Source organism: Typopeltis vanoorti, chromosome 4 (genome assembly GCF_054136105.1).
Source record: "Typopeltis vanoorti isolate ZY-2024b chromosome 4, IOZ_Tvanoo_1.0, whole genome shotgun sequence".
NCBI lineage: Eukaryota > Metazoa > Arthropoda > Arachnida > Uropygi > Thelyphonidae > Typopeltis > Typopeltis vanoorti.
This window is the reverse complement of record NC_143552.1, coordinates 144683094-144698937: the sequence shown is the minus strand read 5'-3', so window position 1 is coordinate 144698937 and position 15844 is coordinate 144683094. Positions and strand designations below refer to the sequence as shown.

The 15844-nt window shown below is 32.5% G+C and overlaps 1 protein-coding gene across 1 annotated transcript in view; it reads right to left on the bottom strand.

Annotated features, from left to right (window-relative positions):
• Window positions 1–4452, bottom strand: part of LOC150107733 (neurotrimin-like) — a 274283-nt gene extending 269831 nt beyond the window's left edge. Inside the window, exon 1 of the mRNA XM_090391503.1 lies at window positions 4194–4452. Within this exon, the coding sequence (XP_090247629.1) occupies window positions 4194–4311 (118 nt within the window). The 5' untranslated portion in view covers window positions 4312–4452. The remainder of the gene's footprint in view (window positions 1–4193) is intronic.
• Window positions 4453–15844: the final 11392 nt, after the last annotated feature.

Below are 15844 nucleotides of genomic sequence, written 5' to 3'. Positions count from 1 at the left end.
ATACATTCTAAAAGTGGGTCAACATAAAATGTAGAATACAAACATTCTCTTTACAAAGTAGGAGACTTAATTTTCCAGCTTTGCCATTATTTGGGACTTGTCTTGTAAAACTACCGCTTTGCACGGAGGTCGCAGGTGCGATCCTAACAGCAGACGGGATGAAATTTGATTTGCGTCGCCAGAACCATTCCGGCATATTGCAAGTCCGATTTCGCCAGCGTCACCTAACCTCGTGGATTTTCTCAGAATCAAGTAGCTAAATGCGACGTCGGAAGAGACTCCGTGTTCGTATTATGGAAAAGTTTTTTTTTTTTTTTCTTGCTTGCTGGCTGCACATTATTTTCCTGCTCTACATACATACAGTAGCGTTCCTCCAATGGATTTCCATGCAACCCCAGAACTTTTAGTTTAATGAATAGTACAATGAATGGTCATTTAGCGAAACTATTATCCTCCCACAATAAGTAATAATTTCCGTGTGCAACCGTGGAAGTTATCTTCAGTAATGAGAACCCAAGAAGAGTTTGATGTTTTTCCATTTGCTCGAGCATTTTGTAACTATGGTAACAAAGCAACGATCCTATTACACGAACAAAAAAAAAAAAAAAAAAAATCTATTTGAGTAGTGGATATATGAGAGTAAAACATAGTGCCCTGTGGATTCATTTTAGTAAAGAACTATGGCGTTATTCTTGCACCAATGCGCATACAATATTAACAGCTAGACAATGAAAATATGTTTATAGATATAGATTTCAATTTCTAAATAATTTTCTTTTTTAAATTAATATATGAGAAAATATGTTTTTTATATAAATATTAACCAAAATATCCAAATAAGAACAGAAAGACATTATGGTTTTTTTTTTTTGTGTGTGTATGTGACACACTAGCCCTGTCGTGATGTAATAATTTTAAGTCGATATCACAAACATCATATAGAGCTTCACACACACACACACACACACACACACACACACACACACACACACACACACACACACACACACACACACACACACACACACTACTTTTGTGTACCTACATGTACCTACTTTTTATGTAGGTACATGAGTTTTTACTTATTTAGAGATTCATTTATGCTGCTGTGACTTTGATCATAGGGGCAAAACCATACTACTACATTTGAAAATCATTTATAAAATCAATCATCAGATTCTTTTGTATTCAATATTTTTTTTAAGAATGTATACACCTTTTAATTTTTTATATATGTTAAGTTTAAATTCTAAAGTAACAAAAATTAAAATAAAAAATTAAGGAGGAAATCTGAAAACATTACAAAGGATAACGGATGACAATGCTGTAGCCAATGTAGTTTTAACTGAAGCTCAGCTATTGTTGTTACCCCACTATGATCACAGCTTATAGCCCTATATTACCCCCATCCATACACTTTCTTCTACAGATAACGGGGAATATGAAAAGCATTCTTGCTTCACCCATCTAGCCAAAAAAAATTACACTTTTGCTACATATCTTGATCATTTACAATATGCTCAACAATAATCAACGCCCCATTCCTATCTCAACTGCCACAAATCAACACCGTATTAAAACCGATACCTGCATTTTCCTATATCCACATCATAAAATAAAACCGAGCTGAATTCACTTAAAAGGCACCTCCATGATTACTATCCATGTGTAGAAAATTAAAAATTGCACCTCCACCAGGCGAGCTGGGATCATAATTACCTACAAATTTAATAGTCCATTTTGCGATAAAGTTACTCCCTTAAGGTATCTAAGGATACGATATTCCCCGATAAATTATACTTTTTGTGTCGTTATTAAGAAAAAAAAAACGATAATAAGGCAGCATCATAGAAGTTAATGCGGTCATATGTTATGCAAGACAACAGCTGTAAGCTTGTTACAAGACAGAAAAGTCGTCCATCTTAAACAATCTAATCGATTTTATGTTTCCGGTTACATTCTTAAAATTCATCCAATAGTCTTTCAACGATGCTCATTAGTTGTTCAAGAAACCTTCGGTCAGTATTTTTCGTAATGCACGTTTTCCAGTACTTTTAATTCTGCTTTATAGCATAGCTTCGAGGAAGCTTTTTAAAAGGTTATCTGTAGATGCTAAACAATGCACTAAGCACATCCAAGAAATTCACTGAGAAAGTAGAGCTGTGAAAAGAAAAATAAAATATCCTTTGATAGATAATTGCATCAATTTGTGGTTTAAGAAGTCAGGTTAATAGAATATGCATGCAACATTGAATAACTGGAGTCGATGCTGTTCTAAACATGGCAGTCAATTACATCAATGAATGGAATTTTTCGTAGATATTTGACAGTAGGGATTTTGTATGGCGTATGCTTTAATTTATATTTTCTTTATGTATTTAATAGAATGTACGCACTACATTCAAAAAACATTTCAATGGACCGATGCTACTGTTAATTATTGCAGTGCAATAGCTGTAGTTTGCAAACACAAAGAAAATAAATAGTTTTAGAAAATGCACTCGGACTAAAAATGTTTCTATTCGATTTTATCTGACTCTAGCAATTCGGTTAGCAACAGCGGTTGCTAAGGAACTAAAATCGTTCATATTATGCTATGAAACTGATCGATTTTAATTTGTCAGTTTCATAGCATAATATGAACAATAATTTCATGTTCTTTTCTTTTTTAGTTAGAAACAAAAGTCTATAAGCAAAGCCTTTCCAGCAGAAGTGCAAAAAATATAATAATAATAAATGAAAGAATATTACATCATATAGAAAATCCTAGAAAATGTAATTTCCTTAGCTTGTTATCGATTAAAGTAGGAAAAAAAACATTTCTTTTGGAAAAGGATATGAACTGCTGAAACAGAACAAAAAGAAACGACCGAAAAAAAAAAAAAAAACCGTCAAGTGCACTCCGATGTGTTTCTTCAGAGTTTTTTTTTTTTTTCCTTTTTCCTGTGAGGAGGCGTTTTGCTGGGAAGAGCGACGTCTTTTACCCTCCGCATACACTTTTTTGTTGTTGTTTCTATCTTGGAGGAGGCTGACGTTTGGATGTAACGGCAATCAAGCAAGGGTAGTGTTTTTCTAAAACACTCCGCATGTTAAACATTCATAGCAAACGACTTTAGATACTCGTCCCTCACGTGAGACGAACAAAAAAATAAAAATAAAAAATAAAAAATACGCATTTCCGTCAATTATGGAAGACGGATTATATTATAAAGTAACCTAGCAGTTATTTCTGAAATATGGAGCTAATTTCATTCTTTGAGATGGAAATCAATTCTATCTCTTAGCAAATCAACAAGACGTACATTTTATATTACAATATGTAAGCGCGAGTATTTTCTTCTTCTTTCTTTCTTTCTTTTTCTTTTTTTTTTTCTCGAGATAAGATCCATAGGATATCAGTGAACGAAAATAAACATCCCATGACACAGAATTATCAAAAAAAAAAAAAAAAACTATCCATTCTCTCATTTTTTAAAAACAAAAATCTAGATAACTGTATACTTAAAAAAAATCAATTTTTTTTCCTTCTATCCAATTATTACTCATTAAATAGCAACAACAACAACAACACAAAATAGGAACATCTACATCCAATGAATTTCTGGTTCATTTTTAATAGAATACATAATAGGCAATAGTTCGCGAAACTAAAATTTCCCTAATTGGAGGATTCTTTTCCATTTTAAAAACTGCAGTTATTTGGCATTTAAAAAATAATAATAATTTTTCAAAACATCGAAGGATAAATGAGCATATATTATTAGAATTAGTTGTAGTTAGAAGTGCTGGAAAAAAATCTAAATTGTTTTCTCATAGAAAATCAGCCACCACTACCACCTATAGAAATTGAAATTTACATCAGCCCTGATTTCATTTAGGCGCTAAAAATATCACGGCACTGTTAAATTTCTAACCATCTAAGCTAGACTGGGAAAAAACTTATAGATTTCACGATATGACTATCAAATTTTGCGCAGGACTTACGACTAATATAATTGTTTAATTTTTTAGCAGAACTGCGAATCATTTGTTTGATTTTTTTCATCCAAGCTAAAAGAGAAATTGTTAAGGTTTTGAAGAAGATAAATAATAATGGCTTAGCCTCATAAAAAATGAATTGGATGGGAAAGAAATTCATATTTCGCCCAATTACGGCAACAGATAGAAAAATTATTCAAAATACCAATACTTACCAGAAACAAACGATGCGAATAACCAAAGAATGCCCACCGATGACAGTCCATTGGTGTTACCTCCATTCACAAGCCTGTATGGTAGACAGACTTTATTTGGCAAACACATTTTGAACATTAGAATACTACACACCTTTAACACACAGGTATTGTTTCCTTAACACAAACCAATGTTTTCCGAATTCGTACGAAGTTCTCTTCCCCGTTTCGGAGGTGAGTTTGTCATCTGCCGCGTCATTCAACGCCAAACTAACGGGAAAAGCAGAGATCAACTTACACAGCCTACGAATCATACGCAAAACACCCCCGTTAGACGCAAGCAGCGCCAGCGAGCTCGTTCGCCTGCTCGCTCGTCGAGTGATTCCCGACACAGAGCCGGCAGCGTGGTTGCTCTTGGTCACATGGTACGACTCACGTGACCTCGACTAGGGTAGAGGTGGCTGCCATATGGCTAAGCTCCCACTTGCTCGCATCTAACTGCACAAGGGCGGGAAAAAGGCTTATCGACATGGAGTCAGCTACTGCATCCCGCTCGTTCGAAACAATAAATGGCACGCGCGTCGGCCCTGCCGTATACCTGATGTGATAATCGCACCCCCACAGGGTAGGTCACACAAGATCACCCAGATTGTAATACGCTGTGTGCTGGTGGTATTATGCATACAAGTGGAGCAGCGTAGAGCAGAATGGATAAAAAGTTTGCCTCCGCACTGGAGGCATCCGATGTGATTACACTGAATGAGCAGTCCAATAAGCTGATTAGAAATATCCCATTCTGCCTCTCATTCACCCAGAAAAACCTCCCCGCTTTTCGATTTACTGAATGATAATCCTTGCATTAAAATTAATGAAACAATTGAGGTAAAGACAAATTTAAACAAAAAAAAAAATAATGAGCATAATAACGAAAACTACAGTAGATACTGAAAGTATTATTTGTTGATCACGCTGACAAATTCCTTCTAGATAGTTTCGCATGATAGAAAATATTGATATGCTTATATTTCGTCATTATTACACTTCGTTAGGTGTCACAAAAGTATACTATTTCTGCAAATGAGACGCATTAATTTTAATATCTTAATTTTGACGAAAGGTTATATCGATTATAAATATAACTCACGTAAGCAAATGCGAACGATTTTATCTCATTATAAAGCATATGATTACAGTGAGATTTATGAAGAATGATATTTATGAAAAAACTAAATCAAGTACATGCAACGCAATTCAGCCAGCTTGGTGAGCCGAATGGCTCGAGTACCTCCAGCCAATTGGCTGCAGGTTTACATCCCGCCGTAGACATGCTTGTTTTGGCATCGTCTTCAGGGAAAAGATAAAGCGTGAAGTTACAGCTCCTCCTATTGGAGGCCTGAAGTGGTTTCAAAAAAATGCATGTTTGGTCTTTAGAACGGAGTTACGGGAATTAGGTAAAAATAAATAAATACAAAAATATATACAGAATTAATAAAAAAATAAAAAGAGTCTTTAACCTACCAATGTCCTATAAGTATATGGTCAGCATCGTTGTTCTTCATTCATTTGTGTCATCGTTTTATTTAAATTATGTGGGTGGGTGTCGTGATGATTGGGAGCATATTTTAACTGACTGCATTTTTTTTTTTTTTTTTGTAATCAGTATTTAGTTATTCACCGCAATCGGAGTGTTTTTTTTTTAGTATAAAGTGAAGCACTTTTTAAATAATTTTTTATCTCTATTATGAGAAGCGGATAAATAAATAAATGGAATGACTGACTGCAGTAAACATAAGATAAACGGTAAATAAAAGGGCTAGACTGACATATGCAGAAAGAGAGAGAGAGAGAGAGAGAGAGAGAGAGATTTTTATTTGTGTTCTTTTCTATCGCCGAAATTAGGTAACAAAAACGTAATATACTCTGTGAATCCTGTTTGGTTGAAATAAGAATAATTTCTATCGATTGCTATACGTTTCTTAGGCTTCTCTCGTTCATTTTAGCAGCCCAGTCCGTCTGATTCGTGCGCTATACAAGGATTCGGTTTCTTTGTGGTAGACAAAGAGGCCTAAATTGTTATCAAGCGTGCCCAATTACCGAGACAAGACTGGTTCAACATGCTTACGGTCCGACTCGAAATTCCATGGGATCCCCACGATTTAAGAAGCTTTATTTTCTTAGATGCTAGTTGATGTTGGTGTCTCGTGGCCTTATGAGGTGGTTTGATTTCTCACGCAATCTCTAACATACATGTGCGTGTTTTGTGATATGAAAATTTCGTTTTCTTTGTGGATATGTGGGTCGGATACTCGCGCACACGCGAACATAAAACCAACACGCTACAAACATGTTTACTGTGATTCTACTTTTTTTAATATATTTTTTTTTTTATTTTTCACTGAAATGTTGGTTCTTATATATGCATAGGATCGTGAATGAGTATGTAGATTAAACAGTTGGAAGTTTGCTGATATTTGCGCCCTTCGTTCTGGTGAATTACTTTGGCGAATACTGCTGTAAAGCATGTTTTGCTCTTCTGAAATGTGCGAATATTCTCCGATAAATTTACAGAAATATTGTTGCTGATTCTTTTAGACAAATGTGATACCCGTGAATATAGATGAATGTATTTTAAGAAAGATAATAGGCTACTTACGTATTAACATAAATAAATCAAATGCTGCTAAGATTATTTATAATTTAACCTGAATCAGATAGATTCCAAGTGAGGCTGGAAGCCTAGATGATGATGACAAAAATGATTATTTCACTAAAGGCATAAATACCGATAACACACGTCGTTAATTAGCTCATATAAATCTAATAACAAAGACTAAAAAATCGACAGTATATTGTGAATGACAACTGAAACATACGTTCCTTAGCAGCGTGTAGGTAAATCCTTGGAACCATTTTGTTGCCTTGGAAGCGAGACGTCACATTCACCTTAGTCACTGCAAGGATATATCACGTCTGTTAACTGAGTGTATTCTTCGGCCGTTTTATTGTCTTGTGGGATGAGAAATCATTACCAACTCCGATTGAAACCAGCTTTATCTTTAATTGTAAAGCATCATAAAGGTTATTCATGCCTTAGGTGGGATTTAAATTCAGATTTTTCCTACCGTATGGCAAATATCGAGTTGTCCTGTCGACTGCCCTACGAAGGTGTGTGTGTGTGTGTGTGTGTGTGTGTGTGTGTGTGTGTGAGAGAGAGAGAGAGAGAGAGAGAGAGAGGGGGGGAAAGACTATTATTATTATTATTATTATTATTATTATTATTATTATTATTATTATTATTATTATTATTATTATTATTATTATTAACAGATTGATAGAGAAATATAACTATTACTGGTTAAACAGAAAGCGAAAAGAAGTAAATCAAGCCATACGCAGCTTTAGATTATTCAATCAAACTGCGCGACCAATAATATCCCTTTGAGTGCGTTTGGTATTCTCCGTGCACCAACGTCGCTTTTACTCACTGCTCAGCCGCCTCCGTAGGTCAGTCGGTATAGACGAAGCCTTTTGGTCGGAAAGACCTGGGTTCGATTCCCGTCCGTGACTTGGGGAACCTTTAGCTGGTCTCTTTTGATTAAAGGTGAGTTAGTCGGTCTCATACGGAGGGGTTGAGAGTTTTTCTCCCGGAAACTTGGATATTTCGTCCCTCAGAACAGGAAAAACAGCCCCGTGAACACACACACACACACACACTCTACTACACTCATAAAGTACATACTTAATCCCTCATTAGGAGGGCTCAACCTGCCCTAAGGGGCGGCAGAGGATCGGGAAGGAACCCTACATGAATAAAATAAAAAAATGCTCAGCCATTTCACAAATGGTGATCAAGTTGCATTACTTGAATTTTATTTTTATTGTGCACCACAATGCAAACAATTATACACGAATATCAGTCGAAATCATTTGTATCATCAAATGCAATATTAAAAAAATGTTTTTTTATTAAAATTTTTAAAAAAATGAAGAAAAATAAAAATGTGTAGCTTGCCTCGTAGATTTGTGATAGATCAATCGTTGCATCCATAGATTTTTTTATTTTTATTTTTTTTATTATTAATGCGATGATGCTCTAAAAATTTTAGGGATCATTGTCCCTGAATCTAGTTATTTCTTCAGAAGGTTCGACTCTTTTACGAGATGAAAAACCCAAGTTTTTGGAAAGAAAAACTCCTTAGAATTCACATATTAGATTGTGTTTTTTTCTCCTTCTGCAGTGATTGAGAGAGAGAGGATGAGGAGACGACAATATGGATAAAAGCAAGGACTGGATTAAGAGAGAGATAAATTACGTAATATTTCTAAAGGAATTCGCATAATCACACAGAATTACCAATTCTACTAATTTCTTTTGATATATGAAAGCCTCCCGTGCATGAATAGCCTATTCTTCTTCTATCCTATTGTGTAAATGCGTAGGCACTTTTGTTTAACGGTAGAACTCGGTGAAACATGTAATTCTTCCTTAAAAGAACAAAAAGTTACCTTGGAAAAAGAGAATTCTGAACAAAATGACACTTTTTGAAGATGTCGCATTACGATAATGCACAACATCGATTTGTGTGATGCCTTTGGGGAGGGAAAAAAAATACAAGCGGAATTCTTTGTGCATACATAAGTAAGAAATAATGGCCAATTATCGTTCTTGGTGTTATACGATGAGATATCTCATCGTATAACAGCTCGAGTGAGTTAAAACGTGATCGAATGAAGCACTCAGCTAATACAAACAGTGTTGGGTTAAAACAGGATGAAAATTGCTGTAAGATTTTCTTTTCTCTTGCATTATTAGGGAGCCATTTCTTCGCTTGATACATGATTCTTAACTTGAGCAAATCTGCAGGTTTAATTTCACACTTGCAGGGAAAATATATCGTCTGATATTAAATACGCGGTATTCTAATTAGGGCGAAATTAGTGGCTTCATTATTTTCAATACCCTTGAGCTTACCGAATCAGTAATTTATATCTTCGAGGGAAGCCTGCACACGCTTAGAAACCCCACTGAACAGCTTCTAGTGGAGAGAAGAATGGGTTCAAGGGTTTTTGTCTATTTTCAGAATCTGAATCATTACATCCCATGTGAATAGCGCAGAGTGTGACATTCGTTGCGCTTTGTCGGGTGTTATTTATGCTATTCAACGATCCTTTTTGGAGAGGATATTTATCATTTTGTTCATTGGAGTGTAGCTTTTGTTTTCTTCTATGGATGAACGAGTTCTCTTCTGAATGTTTTCCTTTTTTGTAGAACTTGTAAAACACGTAAAACACAACATTTAGTTGAATACTTGTCGCTATCCGTTTATTTCTGTTTGAATATTATTCTTTTATTTAATATTACTAAACAAAATTTTTAAAATATTGGAAATAATTAATTATTCAGTATTTTTTTTAGAATTGTTTAAGTTTTAAAGAGATAATAATGATGAATATTTTTCAGATCTGTTCATACACCTATTTTTAAACTGTATATAAAACTTTAAATAATTTTCGTATCTGTCGCACTGATAAACAGTAGTATTGTCTTTAACCTGATGCTATATTTATGTTTACACACGAATCAGGAAGGAAATTAATTAAAATTAGATCCTGCAGAATATCTGGTTCAGAAAGATTACATTGCCTAACACAATACAATATAGTATAATTATGCATCCGGTTAGTAACAACGTGGTCTATAAACATTCATTTCGTAAACTAATTATAACAGCCAAAGTTTTTTTGTTTTTTTAAGCAGGTTGTTAAGTCGTTAACGGGTTGTGTTTTCTCCCATTTGGAGCTCATTGACAATTATTATGAAAGATTTATTAGCTAAATAGATGATTTGAAATAGCTCTTTTTACATTGGGATTGTAATAATCAATTTATATAACAGTTATAAGAAAATTCAGCAGTCATTCCTGTTTTGTTTTGTTTTGTTTCTAATGAAAACCACGTTTATTACACTAAGGTGGCAATTAAAAAGCTTCCACATAAGTTATGTTGTGAATTTTGCAACTTAATTTTTGTTTTAATAAATAATCTTTTTATAAATAGATTTCTTTACTGTATAGGTTCATTTTTTCTGAGTATAATTATTGATTTCTTTGCCATTAAGAGTCGTGAAGTCGAGATCGGTATCCTATCTCATTGAAATTCATGTTATCAAGTAGTAGAGTTGCCATGAGAGCGTGCGCGCGCACACACACACACACCACGTCAAGCAGGAATTCTTTGTTTCATTTCTTGTTGAAACAAACAAGCTTATATTTTGCGCACTGTTTTTTTTTTTTTTTTTTTTTTTGCTTGTAACATCACTATAAAATGCAAATAGAGTTAAACAACTCAAAAAATGAAAAGATCTCAACTCTTCTTTAAGAATAGCTGAATATGTTATATGCAATTCTGACTATTATATTAAGTCTCGGCTTTTAAATTTCATTCCAGGTTCTTGCGCAAAAAAAAAAAAAAAAAAAAAAAAAAACTTCATTCGCTACAAATGTTTCATTAATCCTCTAATATTTAATTTCTGTAAAGATCCAAAATTATTATTATGTTTGAATTAGTAATGCAAGTTTCAATAAATATAAATACAATAGAATTATATTATACAGACCTGCCTTTAAGATGTAAGGTATACGTTGTATTATGGTAAGATTCCTCACTATGGTAGGATAGAACCATCACCCTGCTAATAAGCAGGGTCTGAAGTAGTTCAAAAAAGCATCTGTTTGGTCTAGCAGAACTCCGTGATTATATCATATTTAGTTCATCCACAGTATTAAAGTAGAATTTGCGTAAAAAAATTTCAAATTTTAGAAATATATTTCTGTTAATTGATTCATATTTAATCTACATTAGGTTTAAACAATTGTCCGTATTCTTTTGCGTTATACTCTTGACGAATTTTATCTTCTGCTTGTTCTAGACATGACCACTTTCCATTGTTTCAAAAACAGACGACAGACATAACAATACGTGCTAAAAGGAATGTGAAAATGTATTTAATAATAACATTCTAATGATGAAAACAATAATAACGCAATTTTTTGAAGATTGAAAAATTTGTAAATAAAAGAACTAATCCGTTATGGATATATCTACTCAAGTAAGCATCTTCTGTTCTAATTTATCCTAACAGTCGTCATATTTCGTCCGTCACCCCCGAGGGCACGAGACTTTTAAACGGACCCATGGGTAAATTTCTCTGGATGCATCATTCGGCTAATGACTGATGTCAAAAACTAGGATTACTTTGAAAGCAATTGTATCATTATTATTATCACGTGATATCTCCATGCAGTTCGCGGGAATGCCACCCTCACAACACAACACTCCCGCACCATTTACAACTACGTACCATTTTTTTTTTTTTTCAATTAATTGTGTGTGCGCGCGCGCGTGCGTTTTTTCTGGTCGATTTCCCTATTAACAGAACGAAATTTTCCCATACCCACCAAATTTCTGGTAGAAAAAACGGTGCGATATTTCTGTCAGATCTGCTAATTCACGTTCAGTGGAAGAATCACATACAAAGTCATGACCAGATTCGAACTCAAGTCTTTTTTCAATCGAAGGGGCGCATAATTTGTTTAACTGCGCTGGTATTATAAGAGTCGCCAAGAGAAAATTATGTTTTCTAAGGGGAAAATTTTATGCCATAAAAAAGAGATCATTTGACAATAAAAAGGTTCTGAAACAATTTTTCCAACCGCTATTTTTCTTTCTTTCTTTGCTTTTCATGGTTGGCTGACTGCTCATTCATGGTATTGTATTTCCTTTTCTTTCTTTTTTTTTTTTTTGAATATTTAGTATTGAATAATACAATTTTAATCTCTTAAAAGATTTGAGAGGCGTTCTCTTACGCTAAATGAATATGAGGATTTCTTAATTATAAAAATTAATTTAATTCTCATCAATTTTAAATGAAAAAGTGCCAACTCAAATACCATTTCACTTCGCATTGTTCCATTTTATTGATTTTACTATTTTTATTTCAGAATAATTCGAAAGATATCTACATTAATGTCTGAAATGAGTTCCACTATCTAAATCAGTGTAAATAAAATCTGCACCACTAATTTTTGTTTTCAGTAAATTAATGATGCAATTTTAAACTGAGATAACTTTACTAAACATGAATAGCATTATCCGGAATACATTCTCATGGTGTGTATAGAATAAGTTTTTATATTCCAACACAATTCACATTTCATTTCTAATTTTCTATCAACCACTTCTAGACGATTTCTTCGTATTCTAAATGGATCACGCTTTACTCTTCCGTCTCCTAAGACGATCTTACTTCACGGATGCATTCCTTTAGTTCAAATATTTCATTTTTAGTTCAAATATTTGTTTTGCTAATCGTTCGTTTCCTTTTCTGTATTAAATGACCTGCGAAACTTAGATTAAGTGTGAGTACACATTCTGGGATATTAATAACGCTAATTTCCTTTATTAATATCCTCATCTTAATATGTTTCTGCCATTCCGGTCTTCATTAAATTTTCTTACTATTTTCCAGAATTCTTATATGAAGGTACAAATCTTTGATCGACGGTTTTGCTTTGAATTTCCTTCTCAGATCGAATCCTTATAATAAAAATAATTTTGAACACTGTCTTGTATATAGTTAGTGAGTTCAGAGTGATTTCTTTCTTGTTTATTATAAAATTTATTTATTCGTTCCTTACCATAGGAGTTTTTGTTAATTCTTTTATCGATTATATTTTTATCGCTTTGAAATTTTAGCTGAAATAAATTGTTACTATTTTGTACGCTATTCTGAATGTTTTTGGTATTATATCAGTTTTTTTTTTTTTTTCCCTGACTAGTTTCACAGTGTTGGATTATGCTGTGTCATCATGATGCATACATGGACACATTCATATGAAAAGTCAGCTCAAATGGTAATAATTTGACATTGAACAAGAAGTCCCGATAAATTTTCTGCATTTCTTATAGAATTTATGGAAATTATCGTAATAACATCTTCGACTCTTCAACAATCCTACAAATTAATAATATTTGGGAATGTAAAACAGCTAATCTTAAGCGATATGGTCATTTGAATAAAATGAAAGTGGCGCATTGTCAAAACAATCCCTTGAAGGCAAAAAAAAAAAATATCAACAGAAAAAGACTCAAAAAAAAAAAAACATCAGATGAAACGATGCATTGACCTGTTTTAAATTATGGAAAAGCATGATTCAAATTGAATCTAATATATATAATATACGTATTATATATATATATATATATATATATATATATATATATATATATATATATATATATATATATATATATATATATATATATATATATATATATATAATATACGTATTATATATATATATATATATATATATATATATATATATATATATATATATATATATATATATATATATATATATATATATATATATATATATATATATATATATAATATACGTATTATATATTAATATATATATAATACTTGCTTACCTGGGAAAAAGGATTAAAACCTAGTTTATAAAATTGCTTGGTATCTTCAACATAGTATATATATATACCCAAGTTAAAAAACTTTCTACATCTTACTCTCATCCTGAGAGTAAGGCTGAGCAGTGGCCCTTGCCTTTAATACATAGCATCATACATCTCCGTAAGAGGATGCGCTTTGCATTAGGGGGAAATACTAAGGAAAATGATCGGGTCTTACTCCACCTTTACCACGAGTTGCCTAAGAGTTGAACTACGTTCAGGCGCAAACTTGACTTACTTGTCTGTTTGCTTACTTGGGAAAAAGGATTAAAACCTAGCTTAGAAAATTTCTTGGTATCTTTAACATACTATACCCAAGTTAAAAAACTTTTAGTTTCCATAAGAAAAAGACTCAAAAAAAAAAAAAAAATATATATATATACACACACACACACACACACACAACGCATCATTCCATCTAATTTTTTTTGAGTCTTTTTCTTATGGAAACTAAACCCAATATATATATATATATATATATATATATATATATATTGGTTATATAATCCGGTTATTATTAACAATTACCGGTTAAAGTGAATAATTTACGAGAATTAATAATAAAACCGGTTAAAGTGATTATTCACTTTAACCGGTTAAAATGATTAATTCTAATTATTTACTTTAACCGGTAATTATTAATAATAACCAGATTTATCACTTTAACCGTAACATATATATAAGACTCAAAAAATATCAGATTAAATGATGCGTTGTGTATATATATATATATATATATATATATATATATACAACGCATCAACGTTGTATATATATATATATATATATATATATATACAACGTTGTATATATATATATATATATATATATATATATATATATATATATATACAACGCATCATTCCATCTGATATTTTTTGAGTCTTTTTGTTTTGGAAACTATATATATATATATATATATATATATATTTACTTAATGCCTTGTGGTTAAAATCTATTTTATTCAGAAGAGTCGTTCAGATAGCACTGTATTTGACTACCTACGTAAATAGCATTTATTTATTGTTGCAGAACTGCAATTGGTTGCCGGTTGGTTAAGCTCTGCGCATTGTTGAAATTGTAATCAGAATATTGTGGCAATACAAACAGATAAGATCTAATGTTGTAATAATACTTTTTTTTTCCCAGCTACTTTTGGTTTAGTATGCATATCCATTGTTGAAATCTACCCATTATTGTTATCCAATATTACTGGGACAATAATTGAAAAAGCAATTGATAAATATTGAATATATACATTTTTGAAGAGACACAAATAAAGAAACTCAATCTCCCAAATTATGCACAATCCGTATGGATGTAATAAACTGTTTTTGCATATTGTTGTCCTGCGATGAATTATACAGAAAACGAAGTTGAATTTCTTCAACTCGGTAATAATTTTAAGTTATTAAAATATCAGAAACTCGTAACCAATGTTAAATTATCTTGCATCTGTCATTGATATAAATAAATAAACTGATTAATATACCCAACCCTAGCAGAATCCTTGAGAATAAATTCATTCTTCAATTGTCAGTGTAACAGATTTTTCGTATCCTTTTATTCTTCACGGGGATATTTAATCACGTGTGCCCTTTATTTTTTGCTATGTTTAGATTTGCTTTATAATCAGTTTCCTTCTCTTTTTGTGCCTGTACATGTGTGTGCGCGTTGTTCTCATCTGAACGCTGCTTGTTGTGTGTGTATATGTACACCCGTGACTAATGACAAGTTTCCATTTATCTCCCAACTCTTGGTAGCCAGCATTTAATCTACACTCGGAAAAATAATGTTAACACGCTTTTGCTGGTAATTCTTGTTGTACAAAAGTTGGGTCTTCACTTCAACTTTTTTATCCCTCAGGGACCTTTACGCTTGTCCCTGAGCTACATTTAAACACGTTCTATCTTATTCTATCCCCCCCCCCCCTTATTTCTTCTTCTTCCATTTTTTTAAATGTTTATTCGCCTAGAACCTCACCACATTCGGTTAGTGCAAAAGTGGGTAACACCTTTGGCATCTTTACAACTTCTCTAGAGAATTTACAAACTTAGAATGAACATTTGCGTCAAAGAACAATGAAAGCTACTTTATTGTTCCACTTATGTTGCTTTTTTATTATTTGTTCACGTAAT